The following is a 16,804-nucleotide window of genomic DNA, read 5'->3' as shown; positions in this document are numbered from 1 at the left end:
GTCAGGAACTTTCCTGCTGCAGGGGTGCAACAACATGATTACAGAAAACTATCACTACCGTAGGGAATCCCACACAGAAGGGTTATTGAACCAACCTCTGTGTTTGGCAGCATTTTGCCCTTTTTATTCAGGGTCGGAAGTAAACTGTGGGTCCTGATCCAATTAGCTCTCATGTGCAGAAAATGACTACGGTGCGACAAGAATGACCAAATTACAACTGTGAAAAAATAAATATATTTTAATAGCTTTATATATGTATACCTGTTGCAAGTTTTATTTTTGTTGCATAAACAAAAGTTTTTAAATCAATTTACATTGAAACCTATGTATAATACTGTCTGTAAGGATAAACCTGCCTATAATGTTGTTTTCTTTGGTCCCAGCAGAATTCTTATTCAATAGGAAATAGTGGAAATGTTCAAACTGTCTACAACGAGAACCTGTCTTGCACAATATTTTTCTAGGTCCCTACAGTATCATTATAAACTGGTTTCACTCTGTGTATTTAAATTCTCGCAACTGTATTTTCCATATGCAAAAATGAAGCATAATTTTAAGTGAATTTTCTTTTAAAAACACCGAAATTAAAGATTTCTACACTACTATTTTGACATCTGTGGTGGGTCAGATAGAACATCTAGACGGGCAGCAGCTTGCCCATCACTACACTTTTGTGTAACGTAATAAACACTTTTACATAACACTTGAAACATCAAACTAAATTTTATTAACATCTTTAAAATACTAATAGAGTCACACTTATATGGTCATTATGCCACACTGTCATTTGGTAATCGTAAAGTAATCATACAGCCTTTATAGAGTTCAAAATACCAACAACGTATGTAAGAGATGGTGGTGGTATTTTAAATTGCCGTCAGTATTAAAAGATTTATAAGGTAAATTTGAAATTTCTTAACCTGATGTTCATTTTTTTTCCCTTCCACAAATACTTTTATATACACAAATTCAAACATGAATTATGCAAATACAAGCACATAATTATACAAATATACACACACTTAATGCATACACTTAAACAATTCGCAGCCTCAAAGCCCTTCCAGCAGGTCTAAAGAAATTAGTTTAAATATTAGAACTAATTATCATTAGTGAAATATATATATATACTGGGTTTCCCCCACCCCACTCAATTTTGGCACTGCCTAATGCAAGAAAAAAATAATGATCAACAAACGCAGCAGATGTATAGAATTTTCTTTTAATCTTCTTTGTGACGGCGATGCATTCAAGCGATCTTGCTCATCATTTTCCTGCCAGATTTTATTCTCAGTTCTGTTTTATTAATATCATCTACCAACTGCATGATTTTCTCCATCTGTGATTCATATTCCTTATTCACTTCCGAGGCAAGATTTACCAGATTCTCTAGGATGCTAGATATCTCCTCAACTTCCTCCTGCATGAGTGATCCAGACGACTTCATCTTCTTGACCTGTTGCATCAGCTGTGCAATGTCTGCAGATGAACAAGAAGTCATCGATATAGTAGCTATAAAGATAAAAAAATGGAGCAATATATGAGTAAACAGATGGATATCAAACATGACAGCATAGGTTTTTAAGAAATGTAACACAGAATAATTGTGAAATAATCCCCCCTCCCCCATTCAGAGGCCTCTAAAGAGCATTTCTAGTAATCAGGATTTTTTCTGAAACTTTTGTACTAGTGGTGTATTCAGACCATGGGAAGAGATATCTGTGAATCTAGTTCATATTTAACATAGGGATTCAATAATGCTAAACATAAATTGAAGCTTTGACAGGGTTCCTACAACTTGGAAAGTCAGGGGGAAAATTGTGGTTAGGGAAATTTCTAAACACTAGAACATTTCTTCAAGAGATTGTAAAAACACATTCATTTTCATTTACACACATCTTTTCCATATTTATAGTACCATTAGTCTACTGAGTGATATCCTTCACTTTCTTTTTCTCCCTATATTCTTTATAGCTGTTTCATTTATTCTTGTTTACTTCCTTTCATAAATATATTTAAAAATTTGGTCAGATTTTTTGTTTTGGGGAAAAAGCAAGGTTTACCCAGGATCACTTCACCTTTTACTGGCCGAATTAAGATTTTAATTGATTTTCTTTATTTTTTTGTTATCTCCTCTTATCCTTTTGATTAGAGGTATCTACTAAATTCAAGAAAAAAAAATTTCCTACATGCTTTCTGGACATGCCCATAGCAACAACATTAAAATAAAAACAAAAAAAAAATAATTTTATTCTTCCTTAAAAATGGGTGGTTTAAAAAATTAAATTTATGGCGTAAAATTGATATGGCTGAACTGAATGAAATTTTTGTTTTGTGAATTAAGTTTGGAATTTCGTATGTTCAGGGGGGGGGGGAAAGATCAAGTGCTTTCATGTAAGAAAAATGTTTTTTTTCTATTTCATAAAACCGATGTTTCCAATTGGGAACATTGGTCGTTAAAAGGTTAATACATTCAATACATAGTAATATAAAACAAGGAAGTTTAAACAAATTCGTTTTTTTCACATTTTGATTAAAAGTTTGATAAAAATCAAACATTCACATTTCATTTCACAAATTTAGACATCGTGCTGATACGGCATACATGCAATAATTAATTTCATTATACTTGTTTTTTTTTCACCAGTTTATCCCCAATTTTTTTGTTATAGTTAATGTCATTAACTTTTTACCATTTTTTTTTAACTGATTAGGTCAGCAAAATAATTCTCCAAAGCAGCCTTTTTACTTATTGAACTGTCATTAGCTGTGAAGCAGATCAGTGTTTTTTGGATTTCATGTGTGTGTGATATCTATCTCATTTGCAAGATATTCTCTCCATTCAACATTTGATTTTGCATTTGTTTCACAGAGAGTCCTCGGTTTTATTTATTTGTCCAATTGACTATAATATTTTTCTATTTTAGAATATTTCACTAATTTTTTTGCATGCCGAAAAATCACACTGTTCAATCCCAGGGTCGCAACTAAGGGGGAAAAACAGAACTAAAGGGAGGGAGCACCAAATGCACAGTTTACCTGCTCAACTCTACATTACACGAGGGCGCTAACATGTGTGCTTGCCTCAGCTGACAAATCTTGTTTTGCTGCCCTACTCAATCTATTCCTGCAAACTTAAGGAATAAAAAATACTTTTTAGTTCTATGCATATGTCAATTTACCTCATCAAACTGCATTAGTGTTTCTAATTTAGAAGTTATAGTATGGCTATGCGAATGAACATGAAATCAAGATTGTGGTACAAAAAAAATCTTGAAGCTCGACCTATCTGAATGAAGTTAATAAAATGTATAGGACCTTAAGATGTAGGGAAAAGGTTCAAATCAGCCACTTCAATCAATTCTTATTCTAGAAGAATTACTCTGAATCAGTAACTCTTATCTCCCAGCATGCTGGCTAATGCAGTAATCAAAAAATTTTCATCTCATAATTAAACAGTTGAATTTTCAAGAGTACTATCATTCAAATGCACATTGTTTTGGGTTTTAAAAAAAAGATAACATTTGCTGCTCTAATCAAATGTAAATCTTGATTAGGATAAGATTTATATCAAAACAAAGAAATATGTTTTTCAAATAAGTACTATTATATAACGTGCAACTTTTGGGAGGGATAATACTATATCAATTTGAGGTTTTAAAAAAGGTTATTTGATGGTCGGGAGACGGATCAACATGTTGGCGTTCTCAGTCGAGGACAAGTTAAAACTTTAACAAAGTGTGATCTTGCACAGAGCTCCATGTAAACAATTTTTGTCACACAACATGACTAAGTTCAAGATAGCTTCAGTACATTTTCCTAATGAACTCTTTGATTTAATTCCTAAAGCTAGAAATAACTAGAAAATCATCAGAAATCAGGTTTACAAAGTTACCAGGGTAATTACCTTTTTCATAATTTTATCCATCATGCATCGTAATGTCACCAAAGATGGATTTGCGGTTTTGCCTCCCCATTTTGGCTCAAATCTCCCCCTAAGGATGTAGCCCATTCCCGTAAAATTTGCCTCCATCTCTAACCTACTCTTTTGGTGACTCACATAGTTGCACACTTTCTTAGTCACTTTTGGTTGGTCATTCACATGCTTGTGTGCACATACTCCAGGTCACTCTTATGATTGCTTACCAACCTTGTTCTTTGCTCTCCAGGTCACTCATTGATTTATTGATTTGGTCACTCTTTTGATCATTCACATGCTTACACATACTCCAGGTCGCACAAGTGTGAAGGGGGGGACAAAGTCCTCAACAAAATTCAAGTGGAAGTCCTAAAATTTCTAAAAAAAAATGCATGTGCAAGCAAAGTAAAAGGACCAGATGATATTTTTTGTAAAAAGCAGATAAAGAGAAGGCATTCAATTGGGTCCAACACGGTAAACTCTTGAAGAGCTTACATGAGATTGGGGGCAACTTGTTGAATTAGATAGAATCATGGTTGTGAGATAGGTCACAGTGGGTTATGGTGAAAAGGGAATTTCCTGATTGGACAGGTGTTAAAAGTGAAGTCGCTCAAGGAAGTGTCCTTGGCCCCACTTTTTTTTTTAATCAAAAAGCTCAATTAGGGTATCAATGGGATTGTGAATAAATTTGCAGATGACATGAAGCTTATGGGGGTAATCAGGGATCAAAGCAAAAGGAAGAGGCTCCAGGCACACTTGAATATGATTGGTTCCACTTGCAGAAGTGGGTGCCCTTGCTTGGCCGGCATGAAGATCGTAAATGCTTGAATCCTTGTGTCATTGATTATGGACCTCCCAGCATGAGATGAGGCCGCTGTGGTGGTCGAGTGGTCATAATGACAGACTCGCATCGCGAGGATCCGGGTTCGAACCCCACCGGCGCCACAGTGGTGGTCGGTTGAAGTTAGTTTTCTGTGGTTTCCAACTTCAAGACGCGAATGCGAGCCGATCTCCCCGTTTAAAAGTCTCACCACAGAGAGCAACAGGCCTACAACGTAACAAATATTCAATCATTAGGCTTCACTCACAATTTGAAGTATAGATGGCAGCACTGAAATATCAAGCACAACACTAGCTACACACTCAGACTGTTAGGTGCACTCACTTTGTTCTAGACTCTGCCACGAAGCTGGGCTGGAAGAGATCTCGGCAACGGGATAAGTCCGGTGGCAGAGCCCCTGGCATTCATTCATTCATTCAGCATGAGATGAGACATGATGTAGTCAAGTCCCATAAAGTGAAAAAATTTCCCAAAATTTATTAAAACTTCACTACATCAGTAAAAACCCAAAAAAAATTCCAACATTTCCTCGTTTATAAATATTCATAGCATCTAAAATTAGTCGTAATCGAATGATGCTGACATCACATTCTTTTTAGGATAATTTATCATTATCATTATTTCAAACAGTGGAATCCACACGATAGAGGACCTCAATCATGAAGAGGTCATTGACACATTAAAATTGTGTAAAAAGGAAAACACTTGTTCCAAATTTCAACCTGTTCAGAAAGAAAAAGTAGAAAAAATGTTTTTTCTTCTCATTTTTCCAAGAGATGTAAGTTAACAAGTTTTTGCTGATGATCCTTCTGAATGTTCTACTCATTCATGATAGACTTGACTACATCATGTCTCATCGGACAATTATATTTTATTTTAGGTAAAGTTCTTGCTCATTGAGAATCACTTGTCAGAGACTAAGCTTTCCTGCTTGACTTCTCCTTCTAAAAAAGAATAGAATCAAATCGTCTAATGTGATGTAGCCACGTTTCGTCTCATGCTTTAGATGACTGTACTGTGTTGAATTACTGCCTACTCTCTGAGGAGACGGAGAGCCTTTTTTGAATGGGAGACCAGCTCGTATGTGCACCTCAAAGTTGTTGAAAACCAACTTCCATCGCCCACCAACAGGGTTGAAACCTCGATCCTCATGATGACAGTCCATCAAGATGCCCACACAGTGCCCCCAAGATGCCCACATGAACTGCACAGTGGCAAAATTTACTGTACTTTATTTCTTTTATGAGCTCAGTCCTAAAACTTTTTCAGCCAGACTGTGTAGATTGAATATAATGGAAGAAGACCTGCCTGCGATTCTGATTGAAAATAAACGTCTAACTTACACAATGAAGAAGAACTGGAGCTGCTCAGTTTTTCCTGACCGCAAGGTTCCATGGATACAGCATCAATACCATCTTTCTCTATCAACTTCGAACTCAGTGGCCCATATGATAACAAGGTCTTAGAGAGTTGCACCATAGCCGGACATATTATGTTGAAAGACACTTCGATACCACCAAATTTTGACTGGTTGACCCGTATCTCCCATGGAGAGATGACCTGGAGACAAAAGCAAAACATAGTATGCAATAGGATTAGTAATTAACATGAAATGAATTTGAATTCAAAAAGTTTCATAGGATTTTTCATGTTTCAAAGAGTTTCTGTGGATCATTATCTAGGAAGACTAAAGTTACTACAATTTCTTAGATTATTTCACTATTTTGAAGAAGAAAAAGAACCATAATATAACCTGCACGTGTAAATTTCATTCATCAATAATGAAATCTTTAAGCCATGTAAGAGACATTTTCTGGATATTATGGCACTTGGAAAGAAAAGTCATGTGGTCAATGCTAAGAATCGAACCTGGGTCCTCTTGCAAACTGTGTAAGTGTATATGGTAGTGCACTTGCCTAGTTTGCAAGAGGATATTGGTTTGATTCCCAGGAGAGACCATGACTTTTCTTTCAGAGTTAACCTCGTCATAATATCCAGAAAAGGTCTATTTTCCTGATGTATTGGGCTGAGAAAAAGCTGTCTCATTCTCTCTCTCTATATATATATATATATATAGGACACTTCTTTGATGGCTCATCAACCAGTCTCTTACTTTCTAGGTCACTCACATGCTTGCAAATTCTCTAAGTCATTCACTGGCCCTGTTGCTCACTCTCAAGACATTCATTGCTTTATTGCCCGACCTGTGTGCAATACAGATTTTGTCACCCTTCTACTACATGACCACTCATACCTACAATTTGCTCTGCCCTCTGATTTTACCGCTTTGGGCTATTGTCTGTTAAGCCCCTCTGTGAATACATCTCTGGGTATCCTATTTTTTCTCAAAATTTAAATAGGTCTTAAGAACCAGTTTATCGACCGTGTATCACTAGTTTCATTCTAGCATCTTTCTAGTTTAAAGTCTTTAGTACTATTCTGCCACCGCTGTGGTGGTCGAGTGGTTATAATGATGGCTCGCGATGCGAGGATCCGGGTTCGAACCCCACAGTGGTGGTCGGCTGAAGTTGGTTTTCTGTGGTTCCCAACTTCAAGGTGTGAATGCGAGCCGATCTCCCCGTTAAAAAGTCTCGCCACAGAGAGCAACAGGCCTACAACGTTACAAATATTCAATCATTACACTTCACTCACAATTTGAAGTATAGATGGCAGCATTGAAATATCATACACAACACTAGCTACACACTCAGGCTGTTAGGTACACTAACACTTTGTTCCAGACTCTGCCACGAAGCTGGGCTGGAAGAGATCTTGGCAACAGGATAAGTCCGGTGGCAGAGACCCTGGCGTTCATTCAGTACTATTCTGCCATCCTTTAAAGTTAGCTTGAAGCACAAAAGCAGACAAAACTCAGGACACATCACAAATGACTTGGCAACAAAAAAACCAATTCGTATCAAGTCAGAATTACCCAGCAAAAATGGATCCTCTTTCTGAAGGAATTGCAAAGGCTATTCTAAATCTTTATAGGGTTATGTATGACAGTTAAGGGGGTGCATACACACGTAACTGCAAGCTTAATAAGCATGTAAGTGCAATCTTTTTGTATAAGCATGCTTGAGCAAAAACAGAATTTCGCACAAGTCTCGTAATTGTACAAGCGCCTTGAGCAAATTTTGTAATGCATGCTTGTTCAAGCCTCACATTTGTACAAACATAATCATGCAGGTACTCTATCAGTCTTCTCGCTTCAGTGAGCTATGCATATGAGTGAATGAGCAAGTGAATAACCAAGTGAGCAAATGAGTGACTTGATGAGTGAATGAGCAATTGAGTGACCAAGTGAGCAAATACAAGTATCACAACAGGCAAATTGTCCAATAAGATGGCTGAAAAAAGATGTGCATAAGAAATATAGATGCCCAAAGAAAAGCAGATGGCCTATAAAAAAAATGAGCAGGTCTGTGAGTGAATGGTGCAAATGAGTTAGATGAACAAGTGGGTAAGTCTCTCTCTCACACCAGGTCGCTCACATACTCTTATTTACTCAATTGCATACTCACTCACTCTTTCATCTGCTCAATTGCTCACTGACTTACTTTGTCACTGCCCAGGTCAAGCGCTGACACAATTGTGCCAAATTGTTTGTCATGAATTTTCAGTAAATTGCTTCAGTGTAGAAACTGGTGCTTGACTAATTCACACATGCACCATGATAAGTATTGTAATCGGCTTGTTACATAAAGGATGTATAATATCAGTATACTCACAATTATTTCAATGACCTCATCATATGGAATGCAAAACTTCTGATTGCCTTCTTCCTCCCCAAGCTGGAAGTCTTCATCACCAACGAATAAGAATCCTTTCTTCCAAATGGTGGGACAGAAATCATTTCCCGAACTTTTATTGAATGTAACTTTATACTTCCGCCTACGGTTTACAATTTTTTTGGCACTCTGCAGGACAGGGTGATTCTCTGCGCCAGATTCATCCTGAAAAATTTCTGCAACCCAATGGTTGGAATTCAACAGGGCCTCTGCTTTCTTCAGGTCGGCATTGAGGTCATGGATGGCTTGTTGAGCCTCATTCAGTTGTCTGTTCTGTTCCTCCAAGGCGGTGGCCGTGCTGATGAGGGTTTCTTTGGATTCGTGCAGCTTGGACAACAGATGCTTTCCAAGGACGCTGGCGTTCTCAAAATCTGGTGGATGGGAGCTAGCCGAGGAAGTGTAGTTCGAGAGTAAGCCACTCCTCCAGAACAGCTCCAGCACATTGTACAGAGAGTCTCTGTTCTCCAAAGACGAAAACCAGTGGGACTCAGAGCCTACCTCAATAACCAGGGCGGCATAAATAAAGCATGAGGTGCGTTTCTTGATGGATGAGATGGAACCGTAGGGTAAAGTCAGGCGAAAGGGTGTTGCGCTGTTGTCTGCACTTTCCGCAAGAAACTGTATGCACTTGTGGTGGAGCATGAACTTTCCAATTTGCCAGCACTTAGTGGCCGGGTTGTAGTATGCTGCTGATCCTTGATATATGAATTTCTTTTTCGATGCATCTTCAGTGATTCCTGGTAATGATGTGGGCCTGGGCATTCTAATGAAATCTAAGACCTAACGTGAGAAAAGTAAAATTTCAATAATCTTATAAGGAAAAACTCATAGTAAAATTAATATTGATATGCATGAATATAGAATTAAGTAAGAACAGAGATGGAATAAGGAATTATTATATAAAAACTTTTCAAATGTCTAATGCAGCTGAACTCGGGATTGGACAAATGCCACGGCGATCAGAAAATCGGTAATTATACTTAAAGTTTTCTGTATGTGACATAAATTTGAGTCCATGCACGATAAAAATTTTTGGATTTCACGACAGTGTGTCTTTTAGCATAGGGATAGGCAGATGCATGATTTTGCCGCTTGTGGACTATATCAATTTTGCCATCACTTTCCCATGCTAGTCTAATTTTATTGACCACTCCTTCCACAAATTTGCCACCCTGGGCTGTGGCTGCTTGTCCCCCCCCCCCCACACACACACGCATTTGTAAATACGCCTGTGTCTCTAAGTCACTCTTTTGGTCACTACCATACTTGCATACTCTTGTTCGCTCCCACGCTCAGACACTCTCTAGGTCACTCCCATGCTCACACGCTCTCTTGTTGCATAATGTTTTGATCATTCCCATGCTCTAGGCCACACTTTTGGCTGCTTATGGACCTGGTTCCTTGTTCTCCAGGTCCCTCTTTTGGTCATTCCCATGCTCACACTCTCTTGTTCACTCTCTCGGTCATTCACATGCTTGCACACACTCTTAGACAGTTTTGTTACTCACTGAGCTGGTTTCTTGTTCTGTAGGTTACTCTCTAGGTCATTCACATGCTTGAATGTGTTCCAATCAGGGCCACAACTAAGGGAGGGCAGGAGGCTCTGATGCCCCGGACCAGGAAGGGCACTGAGTTTAGTCTTTTTTTCCCATTAGAAATTTGTGGGAGGGGCACCAAAATTGATACTAGCCCTGGGTGACAGAGTAAATTTCTGTTTCTAGTTGTGGCCCTGGCTCTAGGTCCTTTTTTCATGCTTATGGTCATTCACAAGCTTCCACATGCTTTAAGTCATTCTTTGGCTAACTCGTGCTTACGCACTCTACGTTTGTAAGACTCTAATTTAGTAACCATACATAGAAAATTTTAGGCGCCAATGCTAATTTCTTAGTCGCCATGACAACCTGGCACTTAAGATTTGTCCAGCCCTGCTAATCTCATGGGCACTTTGGAAGATCGCACAGTAACTGTATTCCATAAATGCCAAGAAATTATATCCTAAGAAAACAAAAAATTTATTTCAGGAGACAACAGAAACCACATTCTAGGAAAAACACAAAATTTTTTCCAACAACACTCAGAAATTATTTAAGGAAGACAGCCCAAGAATCAAGGGGCCGTAGTGATGGGGGACGGACGGACTTTGGGGTCTGTGCCCCCTCCCCCCCCACCCCCAAAGCTTGTACTCACCATCAAAAGAGCTTCTTATGGAAAGCTTGACGGATGCATGAAATCAAGATGATTTCAATCACTGAATGAAGTTCGTACAAGGTTTTTAACTGGAAAATGATAAAGTACTCGCAAGCATGAAATTGGGCAAGAGCATCAAGCTTTCTGGATATATCAAGGAGCATCACAATGCTCAGAAGCAACGGGTTGAAGATGCCTTATATCTAAACTGAATTTGACAATGAGCAAACAATATAAACCTCAATATAGTGGCGTCAGAGCCAGGATGCTGTGGATGCTCGAGCCCTGTTAAAAAGTCTCGCTGCAGAGAGCAACAGGCCCACGACATTACAATTATTCATTCATTACACTACACTGACTATGAGTTGAGAAAAAAACTCATATTTAAAAAAAAAATTTGATGGTAGCACTACACATAACAAGCATTACACAGAAACAAACTTAACAAAAGGTTCACTATACGTACACACACATTTCAACATGTACCAATTCGTTAGAAGTTCCGCAGAGGAATATGGACGAAGTGCATGTGTGATTTAGCAGTAGTAGTCCCATTCAATAAACAAGTATTCCTTAAGGCAGTGGTGTGCAAACCAGGGGTCGCGTCAATGAACTTGGGGGGGGGGGGTCACGAGAGATTCTCCAAAATAAATTTTCTAAATAAGAAATACATTTTAATTTAAAAATATGTCAAAACTAAAGAATGTCTTTATTCAGCTGAACTAATTATCATGCATCATACAATGTAATTTCATCAAATTCTACTTGCACAATAATCAATATATTGGCTTCGCCATGCCAGAATCATGAATGTGCAATGTCCTTGCAAAAAAAGGAATGTGGGAAATGACATTTGAATGGTTACTCTATGGAAGTTATTTTCTTATTTTGTAACATGTTTCAATAGGGCATTATTAAAATACACGTGTTACATTAATGTTTCAGGCACAACTTAGATAGCAAAACAAGGCATTCAAATAGCTGATTAAAAAAAAAGGAAAATTTGTACATTCGTGCTTCTGGTATGCGGCGGACGATATCAAGTTAGTAGTTTTACAGGGTTACTCCAGGTTAGGTTGGGTGATCCTCTCCAAGGAGAGGATCACCCAATGTCAAAATTATATATTTCTTAAAAATTAAAAACACAGAATAGAGTGATATGTGAATATATGGGGGAATGTGTCTACGTTTTATGAACAATTTTTTTTTAATGGTCAATTCCAAGTGTAGAAGCATTTTGAAATCTGGTAATTCTTTCTTAATCACAGTGTATACGAATATCAAGGACCATACACCTTGATACACTTCCATCTTGCATAAGAGTATAAGTAAATATATATATAATATTAAAAAAATTTAATATCCCTTAATTTAAAACAAGAGTTCTGAAAATGGCTTTCCGGACAGCACGTTTACTGGCAAAAAAATTGGGATGTCCCGGGACATATGGTCAGCCTATGCAGGGGTCGCTGAAAAAACATTTTAGGTCAAAAAGGAGATATACTTCAAAAATTTTGCGTATCACTGCTTTAAGGCACATTAAATAACTCAACCTTTAGGACACTTCACTGGTTAGAAAAGTCAGTGCAAGGCACTTCATTGGTTGGAAAACACATTGTGAGCCTCTTAATTAAATGATCTGGAACACCAGATTACTTAAGTAATCTGTAAATATGCCATGGGCTACTTGAGTGATATAATATGCTGCAAGTCATTTAAGTGATCATGAACTGTACTGGGAACCACTAAAGTTTTCTAGAACTAAGTCACTCAATTAAGCACAGATCACTTTATAAGTATGCAATGGGACCCTTAAGGGATCTGAAACTATGCCATGGTCACTTAAGTGCTCTTTAAATACACCATGGTCACTCAAATGATCTCAGAAATCACTGCAGGGTCACTTAAGTGATCCGAAAATGGACAACTGAGTGATCTGGAGATGTGCTGCGAGTCACTTAAATAATATGGAAATGTGCCAGGGGTCACTTAAATACTGTGTTACTGTTCTGCTGTGATTTGTAAATATGCTGCTGCAACTGTGCCCCGAGCCACTAAAGTGCTCTGGAACAGTGCTGCAGCAGTCTAAATATGCTGTGGGTCACTTGAATGTGCTGAAAATGTGCCCTGCGAGCCACTTAAACAATTTGAAAACATGCCAAGGCTGACTCAATTGATGTGAAACTGCACCGCGTGTCACATAAGCGATCAAAAAATATGACACTTAGTCCACATTTGTAATAAAATTAGCTTTGAGGTTGCGGGCCACATCAGATGACTTCAAGAGACAAATTTGGGCCATAGGTTGAGTATGTGAGCTCCAAGGGGAAAAAATGTCAGTACTCTTTAGCTTAATGATAGAGCACTTGCCCGGTCCGCTAGGGAATGTGTAGTTCAATTCCCCTTGCCACTGATGGCCAGCGATGTAATTTTAATATTTCAACAAATTGCCAGAAGCACCCGAGTTCCCATGGGAAAATGTGTTAAAATTACCTTGTGTGATAGAGCCTGGGTGTCTGAAAATGGATAATTTTTGGCAAAAGAAAAAATTTTGGGTCATCAAGAGACCAAAAACTTGGTGCAATCAGAAATTGTGAATTACGGAGAATCTCATAATCCAAGGGGGACCAAAAAAAAATATCATGCCTTCAGTAACTAACCAAACATCCATGACCCCCGATAAGAGTGGGACTGACAGGGGTCTAGCCAGCACCTCCTAGAAATAGAAGGCCTCTGCACTATTTGCCATAAGCGTCATTCAGACTACCTAGCAAGTTTGCATCATTCAGACTACCTAGCAAGTTTGCCACATTTTGAAACACAGCATCCTATTACGTTTCTTCTTATTTTGGCGTAGAATCTTCCTGATTGGTTCACAAATACCGCATAGTCATTGGATGTGGGGCATAGGAAATCGCCAATTCTGAGCCCGATCATTTCTTTTCCTCACAACGATGATACTGGCAAGAGCAGGGAATTTTTTTTCCCTGAATATTTTGAGGGAAAATGGACTACTTACTGACGTCACAAGCAGACTGCGGAGGCCTTCTTTCTCTAGGAGGTGCTGGTCTAGCCCTGGGGGCCTTAGATGAGTCTCATAATTTTCTGTTTTTTCACACTATAAGCTCACTTGAGACCCAAGAAGGTCTAGTCTTGAGCACAATCTAATTTATGGCTATGCAACCGGCGGGAGCTACAAAAACTCTGGTAAAATTCTATTACAGCAGCTTTTGGTTGCCATAATTCATTTCTTAACGTAATTAATAAATATATTTACACCTACTAGGGCTGACGTACTTTGTTCTTTTTATCTTTCTTTCAGGTCAAAAGAAATCAGAATATTTATATGTCACTTACAGATATGTTGTCATAGGGTCGACAGCATTTTACTACTGCTCTCTTCCTTGTCCCAGCTTTCTTCATCACATTATGAATAAACTGTTCTATCATGTCAATTCAAATATTTTTTTTTTCTTTTTCTTTGTATTTTCTTTTTCAAATAGTGTAAAACATGTAATTTAATTGTAAACTCTATTTTGTATAGTTTTATTCTAATAGATTGGGGACAGATAAATTATGTTATGTTATGTTAATGAAGGAAAACACATTCAATGTGACATTCACAAGAATAAAAATTACAGACATCATACGTTTACATGGCATGACATTCAACTGCCAACTACGCATGACATTAAGAAAAAGTAAGCAAAGAACTTTTCTTTCCTCCCTCTCGGATGAGAGTATGCACCACAGCACCATCTATGATCTTGAGTCATTACAACAGCTTTAGAGAACAAGCCGACTCAGAGATAAGAGTATGCACATCAGTTTCTCTCCCTACACATGCTCAAGTGTGTAAAAACGCTAATAATGCTGTCTTCCCAATGACAACCAAGGTTGTGCCCACCCCATTGTCTAGAATATTAGCAATATTCACCCAACCCTTACCTTCCCAGAATTTTTCTAGAAAGCATATTTTTTTATTTAGGTTGGCAAATCCTTTCACGTTAAGCAATACTCAAATTAAAAAGTTTGCATTAAGCATATTTTTTTAACTTTATAATTGCAAATGACGGACCAAGAATTCTTTTTCATGTTAAATAGAGTTTCATGTTTAGCAAATTCATGTTAACGAGATTAGATTCGATTTTGGTTTTATCAGTACAAGGACCAATTAGGTTATGCTGCACCAAAAACAATGTCCTAGGTTGTCAGAAATTATATCTTGTCATAAAAACCATTGGCTTTGACGAATTGAAAATTCTAGATGCATCGCAATGGTGAGATGAAATGTCACGAAGTGAAAGATGACTTTGACCAAAAGCGGTCGTAAAATAATGACAATGATTGGGACAAACGAAAGCATGAGCAATGGTCAATGGACTTTCACAGTGTAGGCACTCTGGTTGACTCTCTTTCGTAATAATAGATGTGATTGTGTGAGGTGACTGTGTCCTATATGCAATTGCCATACAGAATGACAGGACCAAGAATTCTTTTCGTGTTAATTAGAGTTTCATGTTAAGCTGATTCACGTTAGCGAGGTTTGACTATTTCGATCGCCAACTCTCTAGGTCAATCTTTTGGATACTCACTAACCTAGTTCCTTGCTCTCTAGGATATTATTTCAGTCACTTACATGCTCGCTTATTCCCTAGATACTCATTTCGTCGCTCTTTAGCAGTGGCAGATTCATGGTTTCACAGCCCATGAAGGAAATTTTTTTTTGCCATCCTTCTCCCATTCTACTAGTTTTCTCTCTCGACCAGTCATTACTCAAAAATTTGCCGCCGTGGGCTATAACCTGCTAAGGCCCCCCTCCCGTAAATATGTCAATGGTCTGGAGGCCCGTCAAGACTCCAGCTTAGGGGCCTTGCTGCAGAATATGGAGGCATATGCAAACACAAGTATAATCATGGGCAAGTAGGGCGCTAATGGTTTCTTAACTCAAGAGCCCCTTCAATTGAAAATTGCCCCCCCCCCTCAAAGTAGTAAAAAATCATTCCACCGGAATACAATTCCCATAGTTTAATGGAATCAAATTCACTGACTAAACAAACATTCATAAACCTAATTGTCGACAGGCTCCTAATGGTTTCTTTATTAAACGTCACCCCCCCCCCCACCCCAGTTCCCAAATAAAAATTGGGGATATCCTCCACAAAAATGATTTTAAAAAAAAATCATTTAAACACATAAAAGAATGTTGCAAGCGAAACAAATAAATACAAATTTAAAATACTTATGTCACATAGGAAATTATTTGCTACACAAGAATGTATGTATATACAAAATCGATATACAAGATACATCCTTAGTTTCAAAAATATACAGGGAGAAGAAATTAATTAAAAAATACGTACTCAGCTGCTGAATAATTTATCGCCCTAGCTTAGAATTTTACCAGAACTCTGATCAGCTCTTCATCTGGCCTATGGGCAAATAAGAATACTCAAAATAATTCGAAAGTAAACAAAGATGTAAACTTCACGTTCGTTACGAGGCTTCCTCCCTGTCTTTTCCACGTTCGTGATGATAATAATAATAATAGTAATGAACTATAATAATCAGCAAATAAAAACTGAATATTGATGAAAGAATATGATAAAAAATATTTTAGATATTTTAAATTCGTCAAAAGTATTTTTTTAGCTGAAATATTACCATATACTTTGTCATAATTTTCCGAATAATATGGTTCATATCATATTCTCAAATTGACTATACGTCCTGTAATTGTCCGACAGTCTGCATTTTTCACCATTGGCGATTTTTAAACGATTTTAACAATATTTGGCGTCTTCACTCAGTTTTGACCACTTATAGCTCAGTGGTTTTGACATCATTTCTTGCAATAATTGGCAATGTTTCGTATTTTGAATCCTAATTTCTCTCGAGCAAAAATGGTCAGTCCACGTATTCCCAACATTAGCGGGCATGCTGGGAGACATCGAGGGAGTCCTGTGTGACGGGAAGTCCCGTATTTCCCGGGACAGTCCCGGTATTTTCTGTTTTTTTGGCTGTCCCGACTTTTTAGCAAAAGTGTCCCGGTTTTTCCCGTATTTT

At 37.8% G+C, this 16,804-nt stretch overlaps 1 protein-coding gene across 3 annotated transcripts; it reads right to left on the bottom strand.

Annotated features, from left to right (window-relative positions):
- Window positions 1–704: 704 nt before the first annotated feature.
- On the bottom strand, window positions 705–16,337 carry LOC149067474 (synaptosomal-associated protein 47-like). Of its 3 annotated transcripts, XM_089252697.1 has the most exons (5): window positions 16,102–16,321; window positions 11,205–11,394; window positions 8,492–9,331; window positions 6,104–6,320; window positions 705–1,512 (listed from the first exon to the last, which is right to left on the bottom strand). In XM_089252697.1, exons 3-5 carry the CDS (start codon window positions 9,311–9,313, stop codon window positions 1,250–1,252), a joined length of 1,302 nt encoding a protein of 433 aa, XP_089108823.1. In that variant the 5' UTR covers window positions 9,314–9,331; window positions 11,205–11,394; window positions 16,102–16,321; the 3' UTR covers window positions 705–1,249. The 3 variants fall into 3 exon arrangements, with proteins under 3 accessions (XP_089108823.1, XP_089108822.1, XP_089108824.1); XM_089252696.1 differs by lacking the exon at window positions 11,205–11,394 and having other exon boundaries at window positions 16,102–16,337; XM_089252698.1 differs by lacking the exon at window positions 11,205–11,394 and having other exon boundaries at window positions 1,103–1,479; window positions 16,102–16,227.
- Window positions 16,338–16,804: the final 467 nt, after the last annotated feature.

The sequence above is a fragment of the Pholcus phalangioides genome, unplaced genomic scaffold (assembly GCF_987345545.1).
Source record: "Pholcus phalangioides strain wild (caught in Gottingen) unplaced genomic scaffold, Ppha-v1.0 ptg000030l_1, whole genome shotgun sequence".
In the NCBI taxonomy this organism is placed as follows: domain Eukaryota; kingdom Metazoa; phylum Arthropoda; class Arachnida; order Araneae; family Pholcidae; genus Pholcus; species Pholcus phalangioides.
This window is presented reverse-complemented; position numbering and strand designations above follow the sequence as displayed.